We start from the raw sequence: 16,084 nt of genomic DNA on the forward strand, positions 1-16,084 counted from the left end.
TGCGGGGAGGTCTTAGTGTGGGTATCTAGGTGAGACAGTGCTCTGACTGAGGGAAAGCAGTTTGTCCAGTGGGCTTCAGATTTCACCAGCTGCTCATACTCAAGCACTGAAATGCTTGATATTAAAAGGCTTATGAATTGTTCAGTATCCTCCGAGTACACTAATGCCTAGCAGTGCTTTTCAAATACTTAAAACATCGCCCGTGTCTGGAATGGCATATGTGAGTGTTAAAGTCACTTTATCTAGGCTGTGTTCTCCCAGTTGATCCGTAGATTTTTACGGGAGATAGAGAGTCCCCCTTCCTGTGGAAAAGTATTAAATTTTAAATAATTCAACTACTGACTATTCCTGTGTTTTTCAGCGTCAAAAAATGCATTCCTACACCTGAAGCATGCAACGGTGAAAAATAAAAAAATCCGGAAAAAAAATCCAGACAGTCCTGTAAAAAAGATTCGGAGTCCTTTGAAAAGCAGACTTGTTGGTAGCCCTGCAAAAAACATGCCAGCTACATCTGGTAGCCCACAGAAGCTAATAGATGATTTCTTGAAACAAGAAGGAACGGCTGCTCAGGTAATTTTAACACTTAACAGCTCTCAGTCCTTTTCTTTAGACTTAGTCTATATTCACAAATGCAGCTTGTTTTCCTTACTGGATTCTTTACTAGACTCTTATCTATGTATATATATGGTGTTACTATATTTGTCAGACTGAGCATTATCAATTTTTATGTTTGGAACAGCCAGAAGCAGTTCCATCAACTTCAGATTCTTCAGACCCATCAGCTGTGCAGACTGAACAACAGCCTTGTTCATTTAGGCCACAAGCACCCAACTTAGCTGGAGCTGTTGAATTCAACGATGTAAAGATGTTGTTGAAAGAATGGATTACAACTATTTCAGGTACAGAATGTCATGCTAGTGGTAATCTTGCATGCATCACAAGGAAAACTATTTTTAGTAGACTTTTTGTACTTTCTTGCTTCACTCTTCCTTTCACTGGTTATTTTTCACAGTAATCTTGAAGTCTTACCACCTTGCAATCTTGAAGTAACCTGATTCTTCCTACTCAGTTGTTATTCTGTAGTTTTGCCAGCTCCTCTTTCTCGCTTAACTTCATGAAAATCTACCTGCACTCTCTTCAGGCCTTGTCAGGCCCTTGTCTTATGCCTTGACCTTACTTGTGTGGGAGGTTTTCCTTATTTTGTCCAGCATCTTACAACCACTAGGCTGAAAGCTATTGAAAGGGAATTCTTTTATGAAGATGCTATTTTAGAAGCAAAGGAATGCGGGTTTTTTGGGAATAAAAGCTGGAAAGAATTCCACAGTGAAGTGCAAAAGTGTAACGTCATTGCTAAATTGTGATTTGAATTTTAACATCATGTCAAATAATTTGCAATCCCTTAGTATCTTGACAAATCTGACCTTCGTACCCTGGGCATTACTGTTCTAAGAGTTTCAAAACAGCCATTGCATTCTAGATCCCTGTTTATTTTCCTGGTTAATATTAGTCTGGCTGTTACTTGTTCATACATCAGTCCTTCTGCGTACACATCTTCGGATGTTGGGGAGAAGTATGGGAATATAGCAATTGCCAGATCAGTCCCTGATGCGCTGACACTTGCAGGATTTCTTTCTGTTCTATTCCAGTTACTCTGTGATTATATTCTAAGTAAACTTAGAGAAAAGTTACCTCAATTTCTCATATTTTTTTTATTACAGATCCTATGGAAGAAGACATTCTACAGGTTGTGAAGTATTGTACTGATCTAATAGAAGAAAAAGATTTGGAGAAGTTGGATCTGGTTGTTAAGTACATGAAAAGGTAGCTTAATTGCTAAAGTTTGTGATATTTAGACTAGTTTTGTTAGAATTCATGTACTAGATGCTTCAGTGTGAGGCCATAAGCCTGTTAGACATTCCATTCACGAGTGTAAATATTTTTGGCTTAAACTTTATTGAAAAATGGGCTAAGAAGTTGGGCTGTTAAAATAGGTAATTTGTGAAAAAATAAAAGTAGCGTTTAATAGTATTTGCTACAAAGTCTTTTGTTTCTAGACAAAGGTTATAGTTTTTGGCAGCATTGTCCCTTTTCTTCATGCTGTTTTCATAAATTTTTCATGGTACCTTAGATCTTTCTTTTGTTTCATCTGTTTTCATTCTGCTGTATCCTGTCTCACCTCCAACCTATTAAATCAGGGTTTATTACTTAGTTATTGTGCTCCAGTTACTCTCCCCGTGAGTCAGGAGGCCCAGGTTTCATCTGACTTGCTTACTGACCGACACATAACTATGGAGCTCAGCTTTCTGTGTCTTAGATCTGGAAAATACTTACTTCACAGAATTAATCAACCCCCAAAAGACTACAGGAATATAAAAACTTCACTATGCTTTTGCATTATGGGATGGCTTTAGGCCTCAGAAAATGCAAAATGCACAGTGCATTGAATGCTGCGTAGTAAAGTCTTTATAAAACTCTTCAGAAAGCATCATGTTCCATTCCTGGTCCCTCTATGTGATATTTGCACCGATGGCAGTCTGTCTGTCCAGAGCCTGGTAACAAGAATAGGACAAGAAATCAGGAATTGGATGATCCTGATGTTAGGTCTTCCAAAGCTGTAAGCATAGAAACCCTCTGCTCTCCTGTAATAGTGATCTGGAAGGGGATTTTGAGACTACAGAGCTGCTTTGCTTTCCTTAATTTGTTTCTAGTAGCAGCTGAATGCTAGAGGTAACTCATAGCTCTTAGTGGGCCTCCATGATTTGGTTCCATTTTTGGCAGTAAACACAATGTAGTGCCCCCAGAACCTCTTAAATGTCTTAATCGCCCTTGGCATTCATTGGAATAAAAAAGTAGCATGTATGGCTTGGAAGGAGGAAGGAAAGATGAGGATCCAGAAGCTTGCCATTTCTGATTCTTCAGTATGAAGTTGGTAGGTCACCGCTTTAATCGCAGGCGTACAGCCGCTGCAAAATGCTAACATTGGCAAGCTGGTGTGACGCTGCTAACGTCAGGAATTTCACCATTGAATGGCAGAGCAGTCTGTGGCATTAGGGAAGAGTTGGTCTGTTGGAAGAGAGAGGGCTTTACCAAGATCAAATCAAAATACCATTCATAGCGAACTGTTGTGGTCTTGTTTTCCAGTACGAAGACCAAAACTTACTGTAAAAAGGACTGGTTCTGTAATGGTAATTTTCTCCCTCTTCTTCCTTTTCTCCTTCAGGTTAATGCAGTCATCTGTGGAATCGGTTTGGAATATGGCATTTGACTTCATTCTTGATAATGTTCAGGTAGTTTTACAACAAACTTACGGAAGCACATTAAAAGTTATCTGAACTTGTAGTAAAGAGCTTGATGAGAGCCTGGAGCTCTCTGCTAGCTGTGCCATAAGTGCTTGTGAGGTATTTGCAAAGTGCATGATAGTAATGCCCTGAGTTTTTATAATTTCAAATTTCTTTTTAAACAACAAAGTGTTTTGTACATTTCTTTTCAGAAAGTGCCAAATTTGTCAGTATTGCATGTAAATAATTGTGTTAAAATTCTTTTATTGTAGTATAGAATCTATTTACAAAATGTTTGTTTATAAAGTTTTATGGATTTTTACAGTGAAGTGTTTACAGTTGTTTAATAAAGAACTGTATGTATATTTTTGTACTGATTCTATTTTGTGATGCTTCAGTTTGAATATAGCTAACCCCTTTTATTAAAGCTGCAGCTTTGATTCATTTCACAAAGTTTTACACAGTGACACTGCCTCAACGCACGTAGGAGACTGCTGTACATCCACCTGGCTGCTTTTTGTTTCTTCTCCACTGACTTTATTACAGATTTTAAGCCGAGGAAAGAATGTTAGCTCATTTTCAGTTTCATGCTTCAAAGATAGAAACCAGCGTGGCCCAGCCGCTCCCAAAGCACACACGGTGTTAGCTGAAGCGTAAGTGCTCTCTGAGGTCTGTGCATTCACATGTACTGTCACCGCTGCAGATCCGTGCTCGTAGAGGAAAACAAACGGAGATCTTCAAGCAGTTACGCAAAGGCAGTGCTGAGGAGCGGCTAACACGGAGCACTGTTTAAGCCTCTGCCAGTTCTCTGCGTTGCTCCTTCTTGGGATAGAGCCACGTTCCACTCTTAAAATACCATCGTTCTCCCCAGCCCGTGATACGCATTTCCTTTATGCAACACAACAAAATAGGTTGTAGCGAGTAGCAGAAGTGAAATAAATAGCCCTGTCTCTTTGCGTCTGTGGTAGGGAGGGGTGAGCCTGTGCCTCTGCAGTCTGCGTTTTGGGCGAGTCTGCTTTTCCCAGATGTACGCCAGCCTCATGTAGTCGTATTTGGCCCAATATGTTGAAGGAAGGCTGTTCAGGTGCCTGGAAGGAATGAAGAGCACTTGGAAGAAAACCCAGGTGATAAGAAAAATATTTTCATTTTCTGAAGAAATGTTGGGGGAGAGGAGTCAGAAGGACCCCACATAATGGTGGGTGCGGGCCCACCTGCCTGTAGAATGAAAGCTGGAATGCAGACTGGAACTAGCCCTGGAGCAGGATTTGTGCCACCAGCTTAGCTGGAAGCCGTTCCACTAGCACAGGGAAGAAGCTTCTGCAGTCACTTCACTGGCTGCAGCACAGGTGACAGCGGTGACAGTGGCTTTTAGCTTTAGGTTGTGCCCCAGGCTTCCCTTGGAACGCACGCTGGGAGGGACGCCTGCCTGGCGGCCTTCTGCAGCAAGGTGGTGGACAGGGGCGGGTCGGTCGGCATTGTTTCTCTTGGCTTGAGTAAAGCTTTTCCTCATCCCTCCTGTAACATCCTCACAGAGTAGCTGACGAACAGGCTGGAGAGACGAGGACTGGAAACCACCCGGGCAGGCAGGCCCCGGCCATGGCGATCCCTGGCACAAAGCCCTGTCGGAGGCCAGTCCCACGTGCTGTACCCACACCGTCAGCACCAGGTCTGGTCCCATTCACCTTCTTTGTTAATGAGCTGGATGACGGGGCAGGGTGCACCCCCAGCACGTCTGCTGGTGACACAGGATGGGCTGATTGGGCCGGGACCGGTGCTGCCGCTGGAGCCTGCTGGGCTCCTCGTGAGCCTGTGGGAACCGCGTGAAGCTCAGCAAGAAGTGCAAAGCTCCGCACCCAGGGAGGAACCCCCCCAGGCACCGGGGCCTTACCTGGCTAGAAGGCAGCGCTGCAGGCGTAAGGCCCCGTGGGTTGCCTGAGCCAGCAAGACTCCCTCGCAGCAAAGGCAGCCAGCAGCCCCCCTGACTGCACAAGCAAGACCGCCACCGGCAGCAGGTCAGCGGAGACGCCCGTTGCCATCAGCACTGGCAGGACACACCTGGAATGCTGGGTTCAGTTCTGGGCTCCGTGGTGCAAGAGGCACGTGGACACACAGCAGCTCCCCTGCAGGGCCACAAGTTGCATAAGGAAGCAGAGCTTCAGAGCACTGGGACTGAGCCTGGAGAGAAGGCTGGGGGGGGCACCCACGTGTATGAACACCCGCTGGGGGCCACTCCTCTGTACCAGCGAAAGGCATGGGATGGTGGGCACTACCTGGTACAAACCATTGCTTTCCAGCAGCCCCCCGTGTACACACCCCCACCCATGTTCCAGAACAGGTTGTCCACAGGAGTTCTGGAGAGTAGTAGTAGAGATCCAGCAGTAGAGATGCTCAAAACCCAACTGGAGACCTGGGCAACCTGCTCTGACAGCCCCTGCCCTGAGCTTGGTGACTGCAACAGGTCCCTTCCAACCTCAACAAGACTTTTTTCCAGCTCATTAAGTTCTATAAACTACATCTGTTTGTAGCTATGTACCTCCAGCGAGGGGCACGCCTTACCTCCATCAAGCTGTCCGGTTTCTACTAGTTTGCCTGTACCGCTCAAGGAATATTTGAAACCAGCCTCTTTAAATAATAATAATAATAATAATAAAAAAAAAACAAACCAAAAACCCAAACAGCCAAACAAAGCGTTACTTAACTGAGTAAGGCTATTTGTAATTATCTTTTCCTTCTTCCATAGCGATCCCTGCTTCAAACCCTTAAATACTGTATTCAGCCATTATTAGCTGCCTTATAAAAGGCTTTAAATTCCACAACAGCAACCTACAAAAAATAGCATGATCCTTTTCCCAGAGTTTCTGCCTGTGGGAAGAACACCCTTCCACATTCAAGGAAGCAAGAATACATCCAGACAACGTTTGACATCGAGGTTCTTAAGAACTTCTTTTATTAGTGTAGTTTTCATGATTGCATAGTTTGCAAAAGAAAAGTGTAACAATTAAACGCAGTCTCCTCACTGATCATTCTAGTCTAACCCACCCACACGCCCAGCGATGTGAATTTGCAGCACGCACCAGCCATACTGAAAAGGTGCTTTTCAATGGCAAGTTTAAAGTCTTAACAACCAAAAAAATTCCGGTAAGTTAAATTCCATTGCCAAAGGAGGCAAGTTATTAAATGTTCCTTTGGAATTCCACGCCATCTCCATTATAAAATGCAGATTTTGCCAACCAAAAAGCAGCGACAGATCTGATCAAACTTATTGCAAGTTAAATTCTTGTAAATTAAATCTAAAAATCTCGGCTATGTGAAAGATCATTATCAATTTTCTTTCAGCTTGTGCTTTTGAAAAGTGTTTGTTTCGTTCCTCTCTACGAACGACTACCTGATTAGGCATAGGTCAAGCTGTCATCCTAAGGAGGGAAGCACGGGGGAAGGGCGGGTAAGAACAGGCTGGGATTACGGACTGACTCCTGGTCATCACAAACGGCAACCAGACGCCTTCTGAGCTGGTTCAGTCCCACGGTGTCAGACTCCTCAACAGCTTTGATGCAGCCTCCGAAGTCACCACTCACTCGCAGAGGACAGTTTTGCAGGTGCTTACCACAGCTGAGCAGCAGCTGGAGAAGAGATCCCACCTCAGCTCCTCCCAGCAGAGCCTCCCGGGGAACTGTGACCGGCCAAACACCCGGCCTGCAACTCCGGTGCTTTGGGAACACGAGATGAGGCACAAGCCACCGAGATCACAACCACACGCAGCGCGCACGCTCCGTGAGGGGAAGTGAAGCCAGAGGAAGAAACACCTTTGCTGGAACACGCCTCCCTACCTAGCCAAGCAGAGCGAGGCAAGCCTCCGCCGGCGCTTCCACCTCTGCCACAGCCCACGGAGTGAAACTGTTTATTGAAGCAAACTGTAAAACAAATGGGCTACTATGTCCATCTCCTTTATTTGCGGCTCTGCGTTATAATGGTTACAGGTTGACTTTCATGAACTGTACAAGCAGTAAAAGGTGGCCAACTATGCTTTACATCGTATCACACAAAGCAAATACAGAAATATCCAATTGCCTAATTTTCTATTTAAAAAAATCTCTATAGGCACAAAGCAGAAGAATGTTGGAAAAGAGAGTCAAGGGAAGAGGTATGCATAAATAAAGAAGTACTTCTTACATCAAAAATGTCCCAAGAATCACAAAGTCTGCAGAAGCTTGGTTAATCAAATACTGCAGTACTGATCTCATCAGTATAAAAGTGAAAGAGCTTTAGTTCTGTAATAAAAATTCCATTTTATTTTATTTACTTTTGGAGAGAGGGAGGGAAAAAGGGTGGAAGGAAGGTATAAGAGAAGGAAGGGCAAACTTTAAAACAGCAGCCAGTATTAGGAAGGGCAGTAGGAGAGGTGAACAGGCACATTGGAACCATGGGAACATGTAAATTGACCACTGTCAAACCAGTGTAAATTTCTTGGTTTCTCATGGAAAACATTTTATCCACACATTTTCCTCCCAAACATATATCCAACACTGTCTTCAATATATGACTTTGTTGGTAACTTTTAGAACAGGAATAGCACGTTTATTCCTGCCTCCCCATTGCTGTAAAAAGTTATCTAGATGATTTCAAACACTTTCTTCAGCTCTACTATAAGCTGCCAGTCAGACTTCTGCATTTCATCCCTGAACCAGTCCTTCAGGGCATCAATGGACTGACGGCTGATCTGCAACACACAAGACAAACCCATCAGAAACATACGCACGCGCGCTACTACAGGCAGCTTTTAGCACACCGGAAGCAGTTAATCCAAGGAACGGGCGTCCACAGGCACAGTAGGAAACCTTCTCATCACACTTCTGCTACGGCTCTGCCGCGTGACCTGGCCCGTTCGTTTCCCTTCTCTCCTCACCCCATTACCCGCTCTTCAGAGAGTGCAGCAGCACGGACCGTCTCGTGCTTTGCGCAGCGAGGCAGAAACTTGTGACCCGAGAGGATCTCCCGCTTCGCCCAGTGCCTGCAGGACCAGCACCACCTCCCAGGCCCCGTCACAGGTCCTGCCGTCTCCAGCTGAAAAAGCTCCTGTGGCTACACCCCCCCCCCCCGCTTGTGGGTATGTGCCCCCGGCGTGCGTGCGGCAGGGGGTGCGCTGCCACACGGTAAGAGCTCTGGCTTTGCTTCTGACAGCAGAAAACCGAGCGAGGGATCATCTCATCTAAGCCCAGCGTTGCCGAGTCAGAGCAGCTGAAGTATTGCTGTTTATTGCACAGTTTCAAAAGCAGGCAAACACAATCATGCTGTAATGCCACAGGGGATTTCTAAGGTGCTCTGAGCACCAGCTACATACCACAGTATGCAAATAGCTAATTTAGTGTTTTACCCTCTCGGGTGCAGTGAGCTGCAAGGTATTTTTAGCTGCAGTACATCATTCCTTCGGTCCTCTTGAGGGGCACTACTACAAACCTCAAAACAAGGCTACAGAGAAACCTGGCTGAGCAGTGCCACCCCCACACGCACCATTTCAAGTGTTCGATAGTCTCTGATGGAAGGTTCCTAGTGTACGTTTTTCAGGCTTCATGCAACATTTCCCCTTCAAAGCAAGCTACCGCTGTGCTGCAAGCCCACTCCAGAAACGCAGGTTGCTTTTACCTTACTGACGAGGATATCTGTTGCTTCAAAATGTCGTCCATACATTTTGGGTGATTCACCGGGAATAGGTTCTATTTTAACACATACTTCTTGGCCTTTTTTTGCAACCTCCACTGGTTTATGGTTTATTTCAATACTTGTAACTATTCCAATTTCAACAAACTGCAATACAATGAAGAAGCTGTAATCCACATCCACAAAACCTCCGCGCACACACCCTTCTCTAAACTCCTCTTTATATAGACAGGCTTGCTGGCCTGAAGTACTGCGCTGGTGGAGCAGCCACCTCGGAGCCAGTAAAGCAAAACACCCTGCACTGTAAGGCCAGCACACCGAAAAGCCAGCAACATCAGCCCATCCATAGTCATCTGGGATACCAATTTGTTACCCCGTGAAGTGGCACGACTTGACTTCCCCCCCTTATTAGCTGCCAGGAATGATGATTTCGCTCATTACTTTATATCGCAATACTGGAATTGCGGCAGGGGAAGGAGGGCGGTTGACCAGCAGATCCCCTCTAACCACGATGCTTCCTGGCAGGGCCCTGCGGTGGTCCAGAGGCTGTGCCCCACTACAGGACTCAACTCCTTTCTAGCAAGGAACAGCAAGATGGGTGGTCGCCAGGAAAGAGACCTGAGCTAGAAGTCTGAATCTCGTCTCCTACCAGAACGCTGTACACCGGGGAAAGGCATGCAAGCGTTTCCTGGCGCATCATCCCTGGAACTACCAGGTAGATCAAACACGCACTGGGAAGAGGCGGTTACTTACGTTTTTGCTAGGTACACACATGGGAGTCCCCTGCTTCACCTGGCCAGCCTCCACAACCACACCCATCACTATTGGGTCACGAGAGTTGAATATGAACTGAGGGAGTATTTTCATCTTGCAAGGAAATACTGCTATATGCCTGAAAGATGACACAGAAGAGGCAATTTGAGATAGATACTGAACAGTGTACACGACATTAACAATTCTGCTTTCTCCTGCACTTCTTGGGCATTTATTCTAGGAGTGTCACTTGGGGATAAATCAAGCAGGAAAACACTCTTTTGCAATCTTGCTAATCCCCGTCAATACTTCATCTTCAAGAACTATAGGGAACAATAATCAAGCACGGCTGGCACAGATTTTATTTTGACTGGCTTGGGCAGTCAACTAAGACCAAGACCAAAGGAATAGTAATTCTGCTGTATAATTAGTCTCAGAAGAGCACAGGAATAGAAATATTATTGCCTCAACCCGTCACAGCGTCTACAAAAATTCAAGATTTTTTGTTTGTAAAGTGAACAAATAGGTTTAAATGCTGAAGTATATAAACTCACATTGGGATCAATGTGAAATGAAATAAATACGTTTTCATTTATTTTGTCTGTCTTTACTGAGGATCACCCAATGAAACCAATCTGAAAAATTAATTTTGGGTCCCTGTAAGTTAAATGACTGCATATTCATGTGACTGCAGTCAGAATTAAGCCCTGTACGCTGGAGTTGCGTAAATACAAAACAATAGAATCCAAATCCCTTTGGTTTTCTTAACTGCAGGACTAACCCATCTGGCACAAGCTAGGAACAGAAGCCATGTATACAAAGCAAACCTTAATAAGGCCACTCCATATTACATGATAGTTTTAGATAAATCTTGTAACTGCTTTACAGTGCTCACCCTACTAAGCCTAATCCCAGATGTAAACAATTAGACTGGAGTAATGAATTCTTGAAAACTATCAATTTATTGCCCTAGCCTCTTCCTCCTCTCCCTCTTCCCCATCAGAACTACATGGTAAATAACAAAATGGAAACAAGAAGTTAAATGCAATTTCTTTTGTAATAAAATAATTGAGATGCTGTTACTTGGGAAGCATCCAGAATATGATTGCTCTTACTTACTTGAATTCCTCTTGTTTCTGTTTTTTGTAGTCTTGTCTATATTTTGTGAAGGCATCAAATAAGTGATAAATTATTTCAGCACTAAAAATTCGAACTCCTAAACTATCAGCCATTTCCTGCGCATCACGTTCAATTCTCACATCAAATGCTAGAATGACTGCATATCTGTAAGTAAAAAGAAGTTCAACAGTTTACTGGCCAGATCACAGAACCAGAACTAAGGAGGGGGCCCTCCTGAAACACCACCGCGCGTCTACCAGCACAGTAAAGCAAAGCAGTTACTTACTGTGGGTCATGCTCCAACATAACTGATGCCTTCATAACATCTTTTTTATGGACAGGACCTATGTTAATTCCTGAATACTGTTGAAGAAGAAAGCCACGTAAATCAGTCACCGATCTTTGAGTCACAAGGAAACAGTTACCCACTAAAACGTGGAAACAACATCATCAGATGACAGCACAGAAGTACTTACTGGCACTTCTGACGTTTTAAGAAATTCAAGTAATGCTTCTAAAGAGCCTAAAGTAGAAGCCTGAACATAAACACCTTTCTCTTCTAACTTGATTGCATTCAGTGTTTGCTTCAGTTCATGTATTAGTTCATCCTTTAGGGAAAAAAAGGAGAGGAAAAAAAGCAAGATTTACTTCTCTTACTATTTATGCCTCAGGGTACTAAGTCTTTCTGTTCACAAGCTGATGAAAGTATGTGACAGCTGTACTGAGCAGTACCAACTTACTTGGTTGCATAGGTCATAGGCAGCCCCGTGATACACTGCTGCTTGTTTCTGGCATTAGAAAAGTCTGAACCGAACCAGACTTGAGGATTTTGCAAGAAGGTGATCGTGTAACACAAAGCAGATGCCCATTTGGGGAGTTAGTAACATTTCTCTGCAGATTACACGCTGTTCTTCCCTCCCCACCACTGTAAGTTTCTACTTAACAGGACTGACTGAGTGAACGCTGGGTGTGGCAGTATCTTTGGTTTCCTAACTGAGCACCCACAACAAAAGCAGAACCTCCTGACGCTGTGAGCTGGGAAGGATTCTGAACACTCTTTAGGCCTAAGGGCAAAACAGAGGATGCATGAGCGGCAAGGCCATTTTACTGCTTTCAGAAAGGTAAAAAAAACCAAAAACACACCACACCACAAAACCACACTACCTTTTTTTTTTTTTTAAGAGCCCATGCCTTTTAAACCCAAACACTCAGTCTTTTCCTCTGAGAGATGAACAGGTGTTGCCATTTACTTTAAGCTGTCACATAGCTACTACTAGTATACTATACTCTTAAGTACCCAGCAACAAGGTCTGTATCTGGAGGGCCTGAAAGATGAACTTCCCTTTAGAAGCAAAGATAACCAGAGAAGGCTAAAATAAAACTGTGTTTTAAAAGTAAACTATCAACATGCAAATTTCCTTTTTAAACTAACTTCATAACTTTGGAGAACAAGAGTATCTCAGTTTTGGTTTTAAGCCAGCTAAGTTTTCCTCTGCCATTTTTCAAGTGTAAGTCACAAAAGAAATTTACTACAGAAGTCTTAAAGCAACTTTTATGATCGTTTGGAGAACTCCACACTAGCAGATATTTGCTTAATATGTCACTGAAATATATGCGTAAGTTACCACAAATACCAAATCAGTAATTAACATATCAAACTATATGATAATCGTTTTCAAACATCATTCTATCAGCAGAGACACCCCAGCAATACATCAGGGAAAAGCTAAGAGTCACGTTACTAAAATCACACCAACGCTAATGCTTCACACGGCCACGAGCCTACACATGTTATTGTAACAGTGTTTAAAATGCAACCAAAAAAAGCAAGTTACTTTCATACTGAGCTCTCAACATTTGAATGAGCTTCATCACTGGAGAACTCCGTTACCTTCAGGTTAAATGTCGTATTTCAACATAAGCCATCTCACCTTGAGGACGGGGACTTCATCCTCTTTATAGGCTACAAGCAGAGGCAAACCAGCCAATGTTTTTTCCAAATCTTTCCCAAGAATCTTCACACCTTGAGCAGCAACAACCTCTTTGTGCTTTTCGTACTGGTTCTGAAAAGGAGAATACGCACCAAAAAAAGAGTTCATGTAGATGCTACACAGCGCCACAAAGCAGTGCTGAGCAGCTAAAGAACTCGCCACCCACAAGCACAGCGGAGAGCGTGACAGCGAAGCGCCCAGCAGCTCCTGTCTTAAATCTGATTTTCTCTGCATTTGCATGCTTCAGTCAGCATGCTGCTGTCCCTTCAGATCCCACAAACATGCCTGCCAAGGCGGGCAGGGGGAATCATCTAAAAAACAGAGACAGCAGCCAAAAAGGAATATATACTAGAAAAGAGTAAGCAGTGATTGGCAGCTCCTCACTAAAAACCAAACACCACACGCACAAGTTCAGCCCCATACGGAAGTAAGGGGAAGACACCAACGGCTCAGCTGAAGCACCAAAGCGGAGCTGACACAGCCCACGGCTCTGCGCAGCAACAGCGTGCTCCTTCTCCCACTGGAGGCCTCCCATCCAGCCTTCTCATGTACATAGTTCCATGCTCAATTTCCCAGCTGCTCCTCCCCACCCAGGGGAACCTCGAAGATCTTTCACCACTTTAGAGAAGAGCTCTAAGGCATCACAAAAGCGGTTATTTCTGAAGGCCTTTAAATCAACGTTGGAGGGATTTTTCCAGTTTGTTTCTTCATTTATTTAGGAGATGTCCCATCTTTTTCTTGAAACTGCAAGGCAGCTCCCTTCCTCAGTAAGCACTTTGTTCCTGCAAGCGTCTTTTCTTTACCCCTCGACCCCAAAAATCTGGGTCTTATTTCAAGGATGAGAATTCCCCATGGACAGGCTGAATGGAAATGTATCCTCATTGCCTGCTCAATAAAAACCAAAACCCAAAAACAAGGGAGAAAAAAAAAAAAAAGAAAAAAGAAAAAAACACGGCTCCCCTAGATCCACTTCCTCAGCTAAAGGTTCCCAAATCCAGTATTATTCATTGTGGTACTGGTACCCTATACTCCATCTCCCACCAAAGTGCAGACTCATCTGAAGATCCTGTTGATGGGAACCTCTGATCTATTATCTTGCTATTCAGTCCCACAAAAAAACAAACTTCAGTCTCATAAGATGGGCATGCCCCGGTTTATCTTCTGCTTTGAATAAAGGGAAGCAAACAGGTGCAAATTCATTCCTGACTGTACCAGAATATATTCAACAGGTTCCAACAAAGTAAAGAACATAACCTAAACACAAACGTCCGTTTCCCCTTTGCCACTTTCTAGCCGTTATCAAATGATTGGAGTAAAGCTTTGTTCCAGAGTGGGAAGCCTGACAGGCTCTCCAAGACAACCGTCCCACCCCACAGCTGATCAGACTGCCATGCACACAAGTGGGAAGAGTGGCTCTTGTCTTCCTATTTAAAGCAAGCCAAGCAGCTCTTGCTCAATTCCATCTCAACATCAACACTCCATTCTTCAGCACATCTGAGGCAGCAAAGCTCTCAAAGGAGGATCACCACAACAGAGAGAGAACACCAACGTCAACCCAGGCCCCAGCAATTATCAGTAATAATTTGCAAGAGTGACTAAGTTTGCAGGAAGGAACTAGATTAAACACCAAGGAGTACAGTGGCCTGCAGGGACGCAGGTCTCCAATGAAATGAAGCACACCACAACTATTGCCTTCGATTAAGATCCCGACACTAGTTCTCCACATCTAAACCAAACCTTTAAGGCTTGTCCTATTTCATTCACCTAGGTTATCAGTATGGCTTTCTTTGCCTTAAGCAGAATCTGTGGAGACACTTAATCCTTCCCTTTTAAGCAGGAAAAAAAATCTGAGCAGCTCTTTACAATAATATATACAATTCAAAGATAATGAATTCATAGCCTTTTGTTTCTGTGGCTCTCCTCCTTTCATGCAAGCAATTCAGGTAGGATCACAAATTCAGTCTCTCCCAGTCTGTTAAGACTAGGGCAGCAAAACCTCCAATAACTCTTAAAAATGACAGAAGGCTGCCTATTCTGCAGAGGTCCTGGTCATCACCACTCACCAACTACTTCTAGGAAGTCACTTGTTCACTTCTCCCAAATCTAAGTATACATGATTTTTGTCATTAAAAAAACAACTAATCATATATACTTTAACTCAGAAGTCACTGTACTAGCACATCCCAATTTCCATTTGAGACTGGTATCTCCCTCTTACACATAGCCACGTGCTCGAATCCTTTATTAAAGCATAAACATCTTAATCCTCGCAGCAAGGCAACTCCTTTGCCATCGTTATAACAGGCACACCAACAGGTATATGCAAGTAAGTACGTTCACAAAAACACTGGATGTGCACCGTCTTCTCCTTTAAATCATCCTTAGATACAACTGCACTCCACTACATCCTCATTTTTCATAAAACTTGCTTCTTTTTTTTTCCTGATTCTAAATCTTCTCTAAATGCCAATTACACTAACCAGTTTCCATACCTTAACTCGTAGCTCCTTCATAGGAGGAGGTAGCAGAAGACCTCTAATCTGAGTCACTATAGGACCTTCTACCCCAGGAACAATAATGGTGTCTCCTTCTTTCAGGCGTCCATTAATCAAAATAACATCTATAGTAGTGCCCATGCCCGGCAGCGCTTTAACCTGAATGAAAGGGGAAAAAAGTTAACCCATATTTAAGCACTCCAATCACACCTTGTTGTTTGTTTTTGTGTTTGGGGTTTTTTTAACCAGGAAGAAGGGGGCAGGGAAGGGAGAAATTTCTAGATTAATTTCAAAACACAGCTACTGAATTACCTCCATGACTTGAGCTCTCAGCTCCTGACACTCAGCCAGTCTCTTGGTCAGCATAGTTTGTGTTAGCTCAACGAGCAGAGCTATCAGACTTCCCATGCCATCCCCTGTGTGAGCAGAGGTAGGTACAAGAGAAACAAAAGTGCGGGGATCCTTATTCTCATAAAACAAGGCAGCGTTCAAGCCCTGGAATCAGGATTAACAGTTACATAGGGAAAAAACATATATATGCATCACAATTAACAGTAACATTCAACCCCAGTCAATTACTATTGCATTAAATGCCAGCTTCAAACACACACACACCCCCCCACACACACCCATTCTTGACAGTATGCTATGGAACATGAAGCCTCAACCCACACATGGAAGCAGTATGGGTTAACTCTAGAAAGCTAATTACCACATCTAGCTTCTAGACAGCACTGCACATTGCCAACAGAAGTTCCCAGAACTGATGTGATTCATGCCCTGCCAGTGTCCA

General features: G+C 43.8%; 2 protein-coding genes across 9 annotated transcripts in view; one reads left to right on the plus strand and one right to left on the minus strand.

Annotated features, from left to right (window-relative positions):
* Positions 1-3,641, plus strand: part of REV1 (REV1 DNA directed polymerase) — a 62,780-nt gene extending 59,139 nt beyond the window's left edge. For all 5 annotated transcript variants that reach the window (XM_055702153.1, XM_055702154.1, XM_027813393.2 and 2 more), the window contains 4 exons: positions 362-570; positions 740-899; positions 1,719-1,821; positions 3,221-3,641. In XM_055702153.1, coding sequence (XP_055558128.1) covers positions 362-570; positions 740-899; positions 1,719-1,821; positions 3,221-3,332 — 584 coding nt within the window. In that variant the 3' untranslated portion in view covers positions 3,333-3,641. The remainder of the gene's footprint in view (positions 1-361; positions 571-739; positions 900-1,718; positions 1,822-3,220) is intronic.
* A 3,566-nt stretch (positions 3,642-7,207) lies between these two features.
* The window catches only part of EIF5B (eukaryotic translation initiation factor 5B), a 39,240-nt gene continuing 30,363 nt past the window's right edge, over positions 7,208-16,084 (minus strand). For all 4 annotated transcript variants that reach the window (XM_055702157.1, XM_055702158.1, XM_055702155.1 and 1 more), the window contains exons 16-24: positions 15,604-15,786; positions 15,289-15,450; positions 12,737-12,868; positions 11,282-11,413; positions 11,092-11,168; positions 10,806-10,970; positions 9,687-9,825; positions 8,919-9,080; positions 7,208-7,995 (exon numbers count right to left, since the gene is read on the minus strand). In XM_055702157.1, the coding sequence (XP_055558132.1) occupies positions 7,888-7,995; positions 8,919-9,080; positions 9,687-9,825; positions 10,806-10,970; positions 11,092-11,168; positions 11,282-11,413; positions 12,737-12,868; positions 15,289-15,450; positions 15,604-15,786 (1,260 nt within the window). In that variant the 3' untranslated portion in view covers positions 7,208-7,887. The remainder of the gene's footprint in view (positions 7,996-8,918; positions 9,081-9,686; positions 9,826-10,805; positions 10,971-11,091; positions 11,169-11,281; positions 11,414-12,736; positions 12,869-15,288; positions 15,451-15,603; positions 15,787-16,084) is intronic.

Source organism: Falco cherrug, chromosome 2 (genome assembly GCF_023634085.1).
Source record: "Falco cherrug isolate bFalChe1 chromosome 2, bFalChe1.pri, whole genome shotgun sequence".
Lineage (NCBI taxonomy): Eukaryota > Metazoa > Chordata > Aves > Falconiformes > Falconidae > Falco > Falco cherrug.